This window comes from Leiobunum rupestre, chromosome 8 (assembly GCF_980474605.1).
Source record: "Leiobunum rupestre chromosome 8, qqLeiRupe1.1.hap1, whole genome shotgun sequence".
In the NCBI taxonomy this organism is placed as follows: Eukaryota; Metazoa; Arthropoda; class Arachnida; order Opiliones; family Sclerosomatidae; genus Leiobunum; species Leiobunum rupestre.
Window position 1 is genome coordinate 28,692,529 of NC_143391.1, and position 16,092 is coordinate 28,708,620.

The 16,092-nt window shown below is 40.8% G+C and overlaps 1 protein-coding gene across 1 annotated transcript in view; it reads right to left on the reverse strand.

The window, feature by feature from the left end:
• LOC149933028 (uncharacterized) overlaps positions 1-16,092 on the reverse strand; it is an 86,519-nt gene that overhangs the window by 49,169 nt on the left and 21,258 nt on the right. Inside the window, exons 2-5 of the mRNA XM_090157224.1 lie at positions 8,863-8,924; positions 8,286-8,480; positions 4,126-4,209; positions 537-645 (exon numbers count right to left, since the gene is read on the reverse strand). Of these exons, the coding sequence (XP_090013350.1) occupies positions 537-645; positions 4,126-4,209; positions 8,286-8,480; positions 8,863-8,923 (449 nt within the window). The 5' untranslated portion in view covers position 8,924. The remainder of the gene's footprint in view (positions 1-536; positions 646-4,125; positions 4,210-8,285; positions 8,481-8,862; positions 8,925-16,092) is intronic.

Below are 16,092 nucleotides of genomic sequence, written 5' to 3' on the forward strand. Positions count from 1 at the left end.
TTAAGCCTTTGCAATTGGGATTGCGTTACACCAAGGTTCTAGTACGGACTTCGTGTAGTGCGAACTTCACCAAATAATATTATTCGGGTGCCGCCACCAGATGTCGGCCAAAATTCTGGCGTCACTTCTACAACATGAAGTTTCCTATCTATATACGAAGTTATTTTATCTATGACCAGGACGATAGGAGTACGAACTCATTCTTTAACCCATAAGAAATTCCGTTTGAAGTCAAATTATTTAGGAATTTCAGTCACTTAGCTAAGCGGACGATTGGCCATTTCTAAACAAAAAACCTTACTCCACTTAGCGGATGAAAATCCGACAGCTAAGCTAGATTCTCGCGTTGGCCGCTAGGTGGGTCTGTGTCAACTGAAGATTCTAATTGGGGCGATACCCCTCGTAGGCTTAGGCTTAATGGGTTTTATTCCTCGGGCAAATAATTTCCTTTGGGTGGTACGGATCTTCAAAGACGCGAAAGTGAGGTTCAAAAAGCTCCAAAAAATTGTTCGTGGCGGAGGTAATCCCGCACTTACAGCTCCAAAATGCGGATATCGGTCAGTAATGGCACTCGATCCAAGTTTTGGTGTTCGCAGTAGAGCTTTCTCTCCGAGCACACGCAGTCTTCAGGGATGTTCGACAGATCTGTATACCGAGATAAAGTATGTTAAAAAATCGATAAATTGGTGACGGTGAAGTCATAGTTCACACTCGAGTGATGTTTGTCGGTCAATTTCTCTAGTAATATTTGTCCACCAACTAATTGCGTAAAGAGTAAAAGTCCTATTTCATTTTCATACGAAGCTATAGAGTAGTTATACTTTTCGTAATTACTGGCAATTAGGACGCGATTTTATTTTCATCGGTAACGCCGTGTCACTCGGGACTGATACAGTTCTATACACGTTTCTACAATCAACAAGTCGAATTTTTGTAGTAAATCGTATGCACTTTTTTATAAAAATATTATGATATCAAGTAGCAAAAATAATATTTTTCCTTATTTGAATATTAATTTAATCAGCTAGACTAATACCCAAGGCACAACCCTAGGTCCAAGTCATCTAGCGACTTTTATTGCCTTTAATTCAGACGAAGTAATAGTTTGTGAACAAATTCTATTTGACAGGTTGACCAGTGGCGTCACCAGGATTTCAAAACTGGTCCAAAGAAGTTTGGAAAGTTGACTTGGAAAAATTTAATTTTTGATGAGAATATATAAGGAAGCATTTCGATGAAACTTTTCGCCACTTGAGTGAATTGGAAAAATTCGGAATTTTAGGAGGCACTTTTTGGAAATTTTAGGTGGCGCTTTAGAAATGATGCGGGTGGCTCAAGCGCCGCCTTAAATACCCTAGCGACGCCACTGATTGGTTGACTGAACTTAGCTTTAACGTAGAAGGATTTATACGTGTACCTTAGAAACTGTTATATCATCTTTGAACGCTCGTAAAATAAGTTGATTTGGCTTATATTCCGCAAAGAACCTCTACAGATGTATAGTTTCAAAACGTTCGTTTACTAAGCCCGGTTTAACCCGGTTTAAAATGCCCCTACTGTAGAGGACATTAGAAAGCCCTCCGTGACCCCTTAGGTTCAATAAGCGTCCGCCTTAAGGTATTTTACCTGTTCCAAATATCACTAAAGGCCTACATGTATTCGCACGAGCCAATAATGTTGACCGAATTTTGTTTATGAGCTTCGTTTTTAGCTCGAATTCGAAACACGTTGCATTTTCAAGATTGTCGATATTTCGCGCTTTAACTATAGTGTCAAACGTACAAAGTTTTTTTTTTTGTATTTTCTAGCGTATAGAAATATACGCTATGGTGTGAAGACTAGCTTCCCCAACGTCATATCTTCTGATATACCACTCGCCCAAAATGATCCATTGTTCAAACTACCACATGGTTCTACCACTGTAAACGGTCAATTTACATTAAAAAAAGTGTGCAATATTCATATTTTCTTTTAATTTTATTCCATCCAAATTAATGTATAAGAAAATTATTGTGTTCAAATATTCGAAGCTAAGCCCGGCCGTTCTTCAAAAACGTTTTTCTCCATGGACACGGAACAACTCGGTTTGCGACTCGCGTTGGACAACAATGTTCTACGATAATGTTGACTAGTGTGAATAGGCCTTTAACCCTTCAAAGTAACTGATCTATTTGGTTGTAAATCCTTCCGAATATGAAAACAAATCCTCCTCGAGAGAGCGTCCTCTCCTGTTACGGTCAAGGATCAGGGCAATTGCTTTATCAAAGACGGGCGGGCTGGGAAGCGAACTACCCGAAATCCTTAAAGCTCGAGACCTATTTTTAGAAAATCTCTCCACTCCCAAGTGCTCAGTTCATTCAACTGAAACCGCCCTTTATACATTATCAATCATTATCGAAACCCCTTTTCACAGTCCGACCTCGATCGCGCATTTCGTCATCTTCGACACCTTAACCCTACGCGTATAATTTTTCATTTTTTATTAGTAAGTGTACGTTGTATCCGGGGAAAAATGTACAAAATTATAGTAGTTTCGCCAAGACGCCATCTGCCGGAAAGAAGGAGAGTAACTACATAACGATTTCCGATAGCGTATTCACCGCGTTCATATTTCCGTGGCTCCCTCTTTATGGAATTATTATACGCAATATCGTTTGAGCGGATCGCTTCGTCGACACCCTCCTCTTCTATTTAATTCAGATTTATGACCGTCTACCTTCGCCGTTTCGCGTCTCCAAATTAATCACCGTCTACCAGCGCCTGCGTAGTAGACCATTAATTATGGGAATGTATCTAAGCGAACGAGCTGGTCCAACTGGATATATCGAGCAATTGCGTCGCGTATTTGTATTAGAGTCCGACGTCGCCGCCAGGGCCGCAGTTTCTTTGGCGCGACGCCGCGCTACTTGCAATTTCTTCCCAAAAAACCAAAACATATCAAAACCAGACAATAGGTGTTTCTATAAAATAAATCAATAAAAATTAAATGTATAAAATGTTTTTCCCCGCGTCACGAGCTTAAGCTTTTTAGTGCTTTATTGGCACGCGCGTTTCGCACGTCGACTTCAAATACCAAAATCTTTTATCGACTCGAGCGTGCACTCTCTATCTTCAATAACTTTAGCTAGTGACGTAGAAAAAACTTTTACACGTGACCTCACGTATTTTATAGAAACACCTATTCTAGTATTCCAAAGCTTTTTAACTCAGGTTACATTTATTTATAGTATTGTTTTTTGTAGTATTTCTTTAAATAAAGAATGCGTGTTTCAGTTCCACCTGTGTTTGTCCCCCCCCCCCCTGAAATATCGTGAATTTGTTTTTACAAACATTAAGAAAAAGATAAATTTGTCGTTTAAAACTTTTAATAACCAAGTAAGAGCGAATTCAAATTCAACTTGGTGCATTTGTCATTTATAAGGACTCATTCGGAGCGTAGTTATAGAAGTTTCGCCCTAATTGCCGAGTTTCAAAATAGCTATATGAAAGCAGACCAAGAATTATAATGAAGACTGTTCATTATAATTCTATGCCTGCTTCCGATTTTTGGTCAAATTGAAGTAAAATTTAAAAATATTTGTCCTTTTTTTATAATATCATATATTGTGGAGTGGCTCGCTCGCTAGGCATGTGAGGCTCGCAATGTACGGCCTGAAGTGGTGCCGTGGGTATTAGCCTAGCTGATTATTATTATAATTATTATGTCTATTATATAAATAAATATAAATATGAGAAACTTCTGGAATCATTGATTGATAATCCAATCTATCGATCGATTGAGGTTTCATCCCAGCGCCCAATATCAAATATCACAACCGAAAACCCTTAGAAAGTAAATAATTCCTCTACAAACATAAATCATGGTTCGTTTTTTCGCTCCTCGGCTTCAAATCGATATCGCCGTTTGTTATTTCTGTGGTCAAACTTCAGGAGAATAACGATCTTCTTGGAAGTAGCTGCCCTGAGATACATATATATCTCTCTCAAAACAACGAGAATGAAAAATGTATGTAAGAAAATCATCTATTTCATTTTTCCTCTTCGACTTTTCGACCTTTCCTAAAAACATGATAAAAAAGTGCGGAGGCAGTAGACGGCTCAAACCGTCGTTGTTATTTTACTCACCGCAAACAAGAGGTTCCTTCTCCCGATCTTCGTCGGGTCTTTTGCGGTAAAGAGTGTTCCAGTAATCTCTCCGATGCTTGTCTTCTGCCGAGAAATAAAAGCACGGAAAGAGGAAGATGAAAAGAATGGATAAAAATAATAGTTCGGCTCGTTAAGCCTCCACCGACTCTTTTCTTGTTCGCCTTTCGAGAAAACTGTAGAGCGTCTCCAGAATGACGCCCTTGACATTTGCGTGAGAGCTAAGCGTCCATCCCGATTCGCGAGGGTCGAGTCTTTTTTACAACAAAAAAAGTGACGCGTAGTTTATCCCTATTTATTCCTCTCGAATAGCGTCCTGATTGATGTCTTTCCCGGGGCGCTTCCTTTTCATTCCAGACCAAACATCGTCCTGACCCCGTCCGCCAATTTTACAAGAACTTTGCGAATTTTTCCGACGATTTGGTTAAGATCAGATTACGCGGCGTTTTTTCTCCATTTAAATAGTCGTCTATACAGGGTGTCCACTCAAAAACGATCCAGAGCTAATAATCGAAAAGATATTTTTCCTAGGAATGTCATATTTTCAGATCGCATAGCACGCGCAGGGGGGTCATTAGGTGATAGAAAACGGTAATATAGTAAGTGTAGGGAGCTGTTGGCTCACGTGGCATGAAGGACTAATTGCCACCCCCTCCTCCGCATTGTAACCCGGCCACCTGTTTAAAGGCATTAAAAGTCGCTCTATGACTTGGGCCTAAGGTGGTGCCTTGGGTATTAGCCTAGCTGATTATTAAAACTCAATGACCTTGAACCATGTCCTCAAGGTCATTCAAAAACTATCTTGGGAATCGTTTGGTTTAGAGACTCCGTTTCAATTAGAAAGGTGTGCGCCATCGAATTTTAAGTCCACGTGGTTCTGAACCGATGTTAATTGACCAATAGGAAGCTAAGTAAATAAACACCAAAAACAAGAAGGTTATAAATGCGTTTGGTATGCCCTAAGATTATTTTTGTAGAATTAAAATTTGTTCAAAAGATGTGACGTAATTTGCGTCACTTCCTTTATCTGATGCTACGCGCGTGATATAATGTTTTTAATCCATCGGGATGCAAATTCTAAATCCGTAATTTCAATCTGTTCTAACCAATTTCCTAATAAACTCTGCTTACTTTTACTTCGTAAACGTAGGCCTATATATTTATTTATTCTTAGGAACAATGACGGTTTTAAGCTTTGCTATCGACTCCCCTCGTGCTAAGTTAAAATATCAATTCAACCGATTAATCAATCAATCTAAAGGAATTCACTGTTCAGGCTTTAAAAAGAATGCGTTAATACTGGGAATAGGAAAATCACGGATAATTACCTCTCCGAGGGGACTTTGTACCCTAGGAGGGGTTATACAACCACCGTGTCTGTCTGTCTGTGGGTCTGCGAACGCGTTCACATTTTCGGGGTAAAGGGTAATCACTGCGTACGCAGTTTCTTAGAATCAGGGAAAAGGTTTTTCCAAAAGCGCCCTTTTTTTGTCATAGGGTGTAGTATAATTTTTTACTCGGCCGGGATTCGAACCCGAGCCCTCTTGCACGACAGGTGAGCGTTCTACCGCAGAACCACGGATACAGTTACGCTTCACTGAATATTAAAAACTGTTCCGAGGAGAGGTATATTTTGGCTTGCCAACTTGTTTTAATTCAATGTGGACAAAGTTGGCGTTGCTGACGTCGATTACCGACGTAATTTCCTCGAGAAGCTGGAGCGTTGACGTTCAATTTTGGGAAAATGGCGCAATTGTTGTCGGTTATATGCTTAGATATAAGAAATGTATATAAAGGTCTAGATAAATTTTGGGGTTTCTAAGCCTAACATAAAATACGGAATTGGCACCTAGCAGACACCAAGGAAGGCACGTGACCAAGAGCGCGAGCTCTCTTAACATTTTGCTTGACCTTTCCGCAGGCCGTAGTCTTTAGACACCATCTGTTGGTGCCTTTTAGTATAATTTTTAAGCAGGGGACAATGGCTCTCGCGACGATAGCACGAGCTTTCTTACCGATAGATAGCGCCTTATAAGGATAGCCTGCAGAAATTACGCGTTTCTGCTAGCTGTCACCTCCGTATTCACTCCCTTTGAAATATTTTATCTAGACCTTTATATACGTTTCCTATATCTATGGTTATATGATTCGGCTTAATAAGTTTTAGACCTTTTATTTTTTGAAATTGGATCTTTAGAAGTTTAATTAATGGCTATAAACCATTGTGTTAAGTTAAAATAACCAGTAAGTTGCGAATGACTAAGGGTTTTTTTATCAAACTCACTGGAATCCATTTCATTTCTAAACTTAAAAAATTTAATGAACTAAGCCTATCCTAAGTTTAGAACTAAGCCTAACCTAACTTTATCGCACGTAGTGTCACCTAAGCTTCGACCGCGGGCAACCCATTCGTTGAAGTTTCTATGTTAACCTATGAGCAAAAGATATCTGTATGATTTGAGCGCCCCTAGCGGAATAATTTTATAATAGCTTTTGCATTGAAGCCAATCTAAAAACGAGCGTGGCGCTGAACTCCTACAGTTTATAGTGGGAAAATCCTTGTTCACGGAATTTCTGTGAATGTGTTGGCCGGCTTTAGCGCGATAGATCAAAGTTGGCCTCTCGTAGTAATAGTTGAAAATGATTCTTGAGGTACTTCAAAGCGTACCTCAGTAAGCCTTACGATTAAGGCTAGGCGCCCACTGGCTCTTTGTTTCGTATCCGTCCTGCCTTCCCAGGGGCGTAGGAACCGGGAGGGGCAGGGGGGGGGCAATGCCCCTCCCTAGAATTTTGCTGGGAGGGGCAACTAATGTTATTGCCCCCTCCAACGTTTTGGTCAGTTGAAATCTTCAAAAGACTCAAATTCTCATTTTAAAAGCATATAAAGCTTATAGAACCTCAACTGTGTTTAAATTTCAGTCTTTTCCCGCCAATTTACATAGTATTAAACAGTACACATGCATTCGGAGAAGGTACACTCCATTAAAAATTCAAAACCATTCTCCAGACCCCTGTTCGTTTCACTTTGCCCCCTCCAACTTCTAGAACGTTCCTACGCCCCTTCCACAATGCATTGTCTCCGTTACGAATCAAAGGCTTGTGAAAGCTAGGACGGAGACGTTACGAAGAGCAGTGAGCGCCTGGCCTTAATATAGGGAACAGTGAGTCCCCTTAGATTCGTGGTCGATGCTAAAACTTATAAATTACGCGAAAAGTCAGAAAATCTTTATGAACTTTTTTGCCTTTTCGAGTGGTTTAGTTATGAACCCTAAAACTGGCGTCTATGCTGGCGTCTTCCGCCGCGATTGAAGCGCACGCCGGTGACGTTTTTCCTTCCCCCGTGTCGTGCCCTCCGCAGATTCATTGCCCCTAAGCATAAATAAATATATTTTGGCCCTTATAAACTCTATTAAGAAAAATTACAAATATAACGTCAAAAGTTTCAAAGAATTTTGTATTATTAATGACAAATTATGAAAAATAAACGAAATTAGAGAATAGAGCTATTATAATAATGTTAAAATTGTTCCCTCGTTTTAGGAAAAACGGTTCTTTCGAAACGAACATCTCCGTAGAAAGTATTGATCAATTCTAGCTATTTCAGTCGCTTCCTGTTTGTATGTTTTCATCCGGTCGTTTCGGAAAAATCGCTGCGCCCATTTTTAATCCCGTTAAAATGGTCGAGTTTAGAATTTCCGTACGCATTAGGCTCGGCATTATGTTTATTACGGGCTTTTCTGAAGGAAAATGCATCCCGAGTTTACCGCGAAATTGCCTCATTCTAAGAAAGAAAAAAGGATTTATAAAGACCAAATGTATAAAAAAGAGACTATAATTCGAGAGGAAAAATAATTTGATGGCGTCCGTAACCAAATAGTTCAGTCGGACACCGGATGCTTTTCGCGAACGCTTGATAGTGGGGCCATTATCTTAATTAGACGGCTCCGCTTCTTCGCTCGTTATTTTTGGATTTTAGAACGACTATTGTTTTTCGGTCATTAGCGTTTACCGGATTTTTCTTTCGGATTCAGTTTCTTCTTTCCGCTACTTTGTAACTCCAAAATTCAGCCTATAGGGCGTTTTCGTTCGCGTTTATACGTGTTTGGAATGGCGAGGAATGTCGACAGATGCGATGAACCTACCGCAATTCCATTCGTCCGAACCATCGGGGCAATTTCGCTGGCTATCGCAATTGTATCGCTGTTCGACGCAAGTGAAGTTGTCCTGGCAAGGAAACGAGCCTTCCTCGCACGAAAGACCTCCATTAGACGGCTCTCCTCCGACGATTAAGGACACGTCGGTGGCCAGCGTTTGTCCCGATTGAATAGTCCACACTCCTATAGAACAGCGTGAATTAATTTAGTCGCTGATGGGGAATATATAATCCAGCTTATACGACTAATTATATTCCGGAGACTTTGACTATAACCTAATTAATACTATCGATAAAGGAGGGTTTATTAATGATAATTTATCTGAAATTATCTAGCTTATAATTTTGAGCAAATGATGATAAAATCGAGACGTTATCAACTAATCAGGCATTAAAAAAAAAGTAATTTATAAAGTGCCGTGGTCAGACGTTTACCGAGGGCGTTGCGCCGATGAAAAATGACAGATGGGGTTGAAAGTGGGTGGTAAGGGGTCCCGGGGGGGTATGAGGGAAGCCGCGAAGCGAGCAATTTCGGTCTCGATTTCATTCTCGACTAAACAACTTACCGAGCTTGAAAGCGAAGATGAAAATGACACCATCGATTTTCCACGCGTTGGTAGAGAACATCCTGCCAAATATATTTGAATATATTATAACAATAACATCATAATAATATCACTACGTACGTTGTAACTAAGGGGATGTCACTAGGTTGATGTCAGTAAATACGATGTCATTAAGGGGGATGGTACTAGGTATGATGTCACTGAGGGGGATGGTTCTAGGTACGATGTCACTGAGGGGGATGACACTAGGTACGTTGTTACTAAGGGGTATGGTACTAGTTCAAGTTCAAGTTTATTTGATATTCAACTTGGTTTTTACAATGGTTGTAGGGCTAAGTCTTTTGGTTGACTAGGTACGATGTCACTAAGGGGTATGGTACTAGGTACGATGTCACTAAGGAGGATGGTACTAGGTACGATGTCACTAAGGGGTATGGTACTAGGTACGATGTCACTAAGGAGGATGGTACTAGGTACGATGTCACTAAGGAGGATGGTACTAGGTACGATGTCACTAAGGAGGATGGTACTAGGTACGATGTCACTAAGGAGGATGGTACTAGGTACGATGTCACTAAGGGGGATGGTACTAGGTACGATGTCACTAAGGGGGATGGTACTAGGTACGATGTCACTAAGGGGTATGGTACTAGGTACGATGTCACTAAGGGGTATGGTACTAGGTACGATGTCACTAAGGAGGATGGTACTAGGTACGATGTCACTAAGGAGGATGGTACTAGGTACGATGTCACTAAGGAGGATGGTACTAGGTACGATGTCACTAAGGGGGATGGTACTAGGTACGATGTCACTAAGGGGTATGGTACTAGGTACGATGTCACTAAGGGGTATGGTACTAGGTACGATGTCACTAAGGGGTATGGTACTAGGTACGATGTCACTAAGGAGGATGGTACTAGGTACGATGTCACTGAGGGGGATGGTTCTAGGTACGATGTCACTGAGGGGGATGACACTAGGTACGATGTCACTAAGGGGTATGGTACTAGGTACGATGTCACTAAGGGGTATGGTACTAGGTACGATGTCACTAAGGAGGATGGTACTAGGTATGATGTCACTGAGGGGGATGGTTCTAGGTACGATGTCACTGAGCGGGATGACACTAGGTACGTTGTTACTAAGGGGTATGGTACTAGTTCAAGTTCAAGTTTATTTGATATTCAACTTGGTTTTTACAATGGTTGTAGGGCTAAGTCTTTTGGTTGACTAGGTACGATGTCACTAAGGGGTATGGTACTAGGTACGATGTCACTAAGGAGGATGGTACTAGGTACGATGTCACTAAGGGGTATGGTACTAGGTACGATGTCACTAAGGAGGATGGTACTAGGTACGATGTCACTAAGGAGGATGGTACTAGGTACGATGTCACTAAGGAGGATGGTACTAGGTACGATGTCACTAAGGGGGATGGTACTAGGTACGATGTAACTAAGGAGGATGGTACTAGGTACGATGTCACTAAGGGGTATGGTACTAGGTACGATGTCACTAAGGAGGATGGTACTAGGTACGATGTCACTAAGGAGGATGGTACTAGGTACGATGTCACTAAGGAGGATGGTACTAGGTACGATGTCACTAAGGGGGATGGTACTAGGTACGATGTCACTAAGGGGGATGGTACTAGGTACGATGTCACTAAGGGGTATGGTACTAGGTACGATGTCACTAAGGGGTATGGTACTAGGTACGATGTCACTAAGGAGGATGGTACTAGGTACGATGTCACTAAGGAGGATGGTACTAGGTACGATGTCACTAAGGGGTATGGTACTAGGTACGATGTCACTAAGGAGGATGGTACTAGGTACGATGTCACTAAGGAGGATGGTACTAGGTACGATGTCACTAAGGAGGATGGTACTAGGTACGATGTCACTAAGGAGGATGGTACTAGGTACGATGTCACTAAGGAGGATGGTACTAGGTACGATGTCACTAAGGGGGATGGTACTAGGTACGATGTCACTAAGGAGGATGGTACTAGGTACGATGTCACTAAGGGGTATGGTACTAGGTACGATGTCACTAAGGAGGATGGTACTAGGTACGATGTCACTAAGGGGGATGGTACTAGGTACGATGTCACTAAGGGGTATGGTACTAGGTACGATGTCACTAAGGGGTATGGTACTAGGTACGATGTCACTAAGGGGTATGGTACTAGGTACGATGTCACTAAGGAGGATGGTACTAGGTACTATGTCACTAAGGAGGATGGTACTAGGTACGATGTCACTAAGGAGGATGGTACTAGGTACGATGTCACTAAGGGGGTGTCACTAGGTATGATGTCACTAAATAGGATGTCACTATGATGAATGCCACTAAGAAAGATGTCACTAAGGAAGATGTCATTAATGAGGATGCCACTAAGGAGGATGTCACTAAGGGGGATTTCACTAGGGTTATGTCCATAGTGATAGAAAAGAAATAGAGGCACTATTGTATCTGGCGAAGTTGACCGCGAGTGCCGACCCCCTTTTCGCCAATGTAGGAAGCCATGAGATGGGCAGATTACGTGGCGCCATCGAAGCGCGGTGAAATGAAATACATTATGCCTTTTGGAAAACAAAAGAAGGATAGATGGCGTTGCGTGGGGGGGATGAATTTTCCCGGTCAAAAACTGGGGTGCCTTAACGTGGTAATCTTCCCTCTATTTCTTTTCTATCTCTATGGTTATGTCACTAAGGGGGATGTCACTAAGGAGAATGTCACTAAGGGAAAAGTCACTAAGGGGGATATCACAAATGAAGGGGGATGTAACTAAGTGGGATGTCACGAATGTAAATGTTACTAAGTACGATGTCACTTAGAGCGATGACACTAGGTACGATGTCACTAAGGGGGATGTATCTAGGTACCATGTCACTAAGAGCGATGACACTAGGTACGATGTCACTAAGGGGGGTGTATCTAGGTACGATGTCAGCAGATACGTTGTCACTAAGAAGGATGGATCTCCTGGAAGGGGATTTTAGGGGGGGGGGGGCAACTGATAAAGTAGCACTCAATTTCTCATATTGGTCGCTGTCGAGCGAGAAGGTTATTTTTGTTCGTTTAGAGGCGGCGAAATGATCTGGAGGTTAAATGGGATTTTTTCGGCGGCGAAGTGAAAAGCGGTGAAACGGGACTACTTGGAGCCAAACCGAAATACACGATGTTTTTTTTTCGCTGGGAGTTTCGCGATGTTTTAAAGAGAATTCGCTCCTGCAATCAATTCCGTTTCCCGGGGGTCAGAGTGTTGCAGACGAAGACATGTTTTACGCCTTCCATCACAAAATTCATACAAACAGAAGTATATAAGATATCTCTTGCGGGACAAGTATCCGTCTAGACCATTCAAGATGAGTACACCCATAAGTAACATAATAACAATATGTAACAGCATGTCAATTTAGAAAATTAACACCGAACTTATTTTCAGAGCTATCGCGTAATCTAGGTTTAGTTCTCAGCACAGAGCCCCCTAGTGTCTAAATATGCCTAAGACGAAATATACTGGCCACCTGTTTAAGGCATAAAAGTCGCTAGATGACTTGGGCCTAAGGTGGTGCCTTGAGTATTAGCCTAGCTTATACTACTACCAAAGTCACACTACTCAGGTCACGTGCAAGTTTAAGTGGCGAGAATTTCAGTGTTGAGAAAGGCTTGGTCAGGAAATTATCATTAAAACAATAGGTAGTGTCATACTTTGACCCAAAACTTACCTAGGTCATTTGTCCGCTAACGAGGGGAAATGTAGAAATTCATTTGGGTAAGTAGGCTACTTACTTATTTGTAAACCATATTTTCTAATATAATGGATTAAGTAATGTACTTCGGAGTACAACACAAATCGCAGTTTCTTAAAACCGTTCTTTACCGACCAATTATTTTTACCTCTCCGAGGGGTATAAGTCGCATGCAGACTTGGCCCTCTAACATCAATGACAAACAAACAAAAATAATAATTGAATTGAATTGAATTGAATTGAATTCAATTTAATTAAATAATTAAGTATGTTAATGTAAAATTTGATAGCGATCAGGAATTGAACTCGGGTCACATTATTACCATGCGGATAGTTCACCGCCGAGCCATTGACTTCCTTAGGGAAAATATTAAAGTAAAGGAACCATTATGATAAGGCGGGTTTTTTTACTAAACGGGTGAATACCATATCTGTGGATATTGTTTATTGAACTTTGTTTTTTAATTTTTGTGAACTTGTTAAAGTCTAAATGTTTTACGTATGAAAATTTAAAGGTCAAATCTTGTTTTAGCGCAGTCAGCAGATAAGATGTGTTTAGCGTATTAGTTTTCAAGGGTAAGAGTTCATTTATGAAAAAAATATCGAGTTGGATACATCGTGCTCTTACACTTATGTTGGTATGGGTTTTTAACTGGGTCGTCATTACTTCGTAATTTATTTTAAACGTTTTCTCGACTGATGAAGATGTTTAATGCAGTTCATCAATTGGGTTCGTTTGTTTTATTTATAAAGAGCCCTAACTATTCCGTCTACGGTCATTTATTGATATACGAGCTGTCGTTTAGTCAAGTGGCTTTCTGTGCTTTGTGAATGGTAAGTTTTTCGCTTCTTGTTAATTCATTTTTTATTGGTGTGGATATTTGGGCATCTACGATTCCAAATGCAGTCATTGATTTCCTGGGTGTGCGAGTCATTATATGATATTGGAAATTGGACGGTATTGGTCTTTTTCATGCGGTATGTGTCACAACGTCAACAGGAAGTCTACGAGTCGTCCACTACCAGATGTCGAATATAGCTATTCTACGGTATCTTCATCAAGGGCGAGTGTTGGAATAAAATGAGCGTTAAAGATGCGGCCAGTATGTCGTAAGCGAGAAAAATGCAAATACCCTCTGTAGATATTTCTTTCATTAAAATTTGCTTCGTATTATATTTAACTGATAATCTTGTTCTGTAAATAGGGTTAAATTCAATTGTGCATTGTTTTAGTACGTCTAACTGTTGTAACTACTTAATTTATATTATTCTGAATAAATTAAACTAGGTTGTTTCGTCTCAATTATTTTAATTAAAATTAAAATTTTATACCGGGCGGGATTGAACCGGGATTACGTTTTTAGTAAATAACTCTGAATTGCGGAGATATCTTTAAGGGACGTCTCGAGAAATTAAAACCACTAGGGACAATTCTTCCGAGGAGAGGTATATTTTGGCTTGCCAACTTGTTTCCTCAGATGCCATTCCAGTTTCGCGAAAGAGAGAATTCAGTTGGAGAAATAGAAGAAAAAGGACTTGTTTGGATCGAAAATTAGTATTCATTCCACTTCTATTTGTAAGCGTTTGCTATTTAAGCTACCCCCCGACAACGCGAATGGGGGAACTTGTAGGGGATTAGATTGTACGTAATACTGCTACGTCTACAACCTTGTTAGTTTCACCTACAGGTTTTAAAGTTTGACTTAACCTCTCTATTTGATTTTTCATATACGTATGTTATATTCATTTAAAACGCGTTGCCATTCGTTTTCCGTAAAATCGTACATAAACCTGATTAGCGTAGGCTAAAATTGTATTCCATTCTTCGCGAGTTCTTTAGTACCAGCATATGTAACATAATTACTAATAAGTATGCCTCTGTATAACATTTCCATTGAAAAAAATTCAATGAGACCTTGTTTCACGTGGAACATACAATGACCGGACCCAAAAGTGCAAAAATGCTTATAATCCTTGCGCTATTGAAAAGGTTACCATGGAAATGAAATCATGTGATCACGAGGCACGAGCTAAACTTGTCATGGGCAAAGCCAGAAACGCGCGAGGAATTCTCACTAACTTCCGTTTCCCATCAGTAAAGTTGATGACGCATATTTCGTCACGGAGTTGTAAGTGACGTAATTTACGTCATATCCCGTGAACAAGGTTTCATTAACGAAAATGCTTATGAGTGATTATGTTACATATGGTACCAGTGATGGCTACTTTTGTTAAAGAACCGCTCGCGCTTGCTAAATTTTTAGCTGTTAAATTTTCGCTCCTCTCATTTCGCTCTTTCTTGAGCAGCGAAATTTTTGCTCCTTCCATTTTCATTTTCCGCTCTTTTTAAAAAATATTTTATTTCGCTCAAAATCACAAAAGCCGCTCGAAATGGGAGGAGCGCGCCCATCACTGTTTAGTACCAATACTTTTATGAAACAAATAAATAGCGAGTTGACGGCTTGGACGCTTTAACGCTAGTCGAAATGGGCAACTGTCTCAAAACTGGTAGAGCCCAAACATCCCGACCCTCGGGGTTCGGATAGAAGAGGGATTCGCGAGTTGGGAACCACTGGAATATTAAATAGAATCTGTCTTTAAAAGTAACTGTCCTAATTCAATATTACTTATAAATTAAGATATTAATTTGCGAAAGTGACATTTCCGCAGACTGGTTAACTCACAGCCGCAGCTTTCAGTCATAAATAATCCCCCGGGTTTATCCAAAGAAGAAGTCTTGGTTTATTGCTCCAGGGCAGACTGTCTCGCGCTTGGCCAAAGCACCCTACGTCCAATGGCATCGACTAAATCCGATTATCGGCGTCGCACCGTGACCTTCGCGGAGGCCACGTTTTATTTGCGTGTATGGTTAGTGGCCTTGTCCCCTCCCTCTTAGCATCCTTGGTGTCCATTTCGTGCCCTTAATGTCAACAATGATTAGGTGCCTTTGCATTCGGATATAATAAATAAAAGAGGCGAATACGAAACTCAAACACACCGCGGAAAAGATCTGTACCGTGTAATACTTGGCCTTACAAACGCGTACCAATGGTAAAATATTAATAAGGATGGGAATAGTATATAGTCTTCTTGCCACGCTTTTGCGTGAGATTATCATCTCTATAGTGTCAATCTCTTTCCCATCCTGCGCCGCTATTGAGCCTTGGTCGCCATCTTGAATAAACTTAAATATTTTTTGTCTTACGTTAGAACTATCCAAAAAAATACATCTCCTGAAAGGAAACCGTAGTTTCCTATAGTGGAAATTGATTGTATTAACGGAATGTTTAAGTCAATTGAGCGCGGAGGGGCGTAATGCGCTACTTTCCATTCCTGGGCTGGATATCGTTTGGTCTAGTAATCATGTTTACGGCGCGAGATGTACGTCCTTTAGAGAAAGGTTCGTTAGTCCCGAAATCGAGAGGCCCGGGTAAATGGACACCCGGGGGACTTTTCGGTCTTTCTC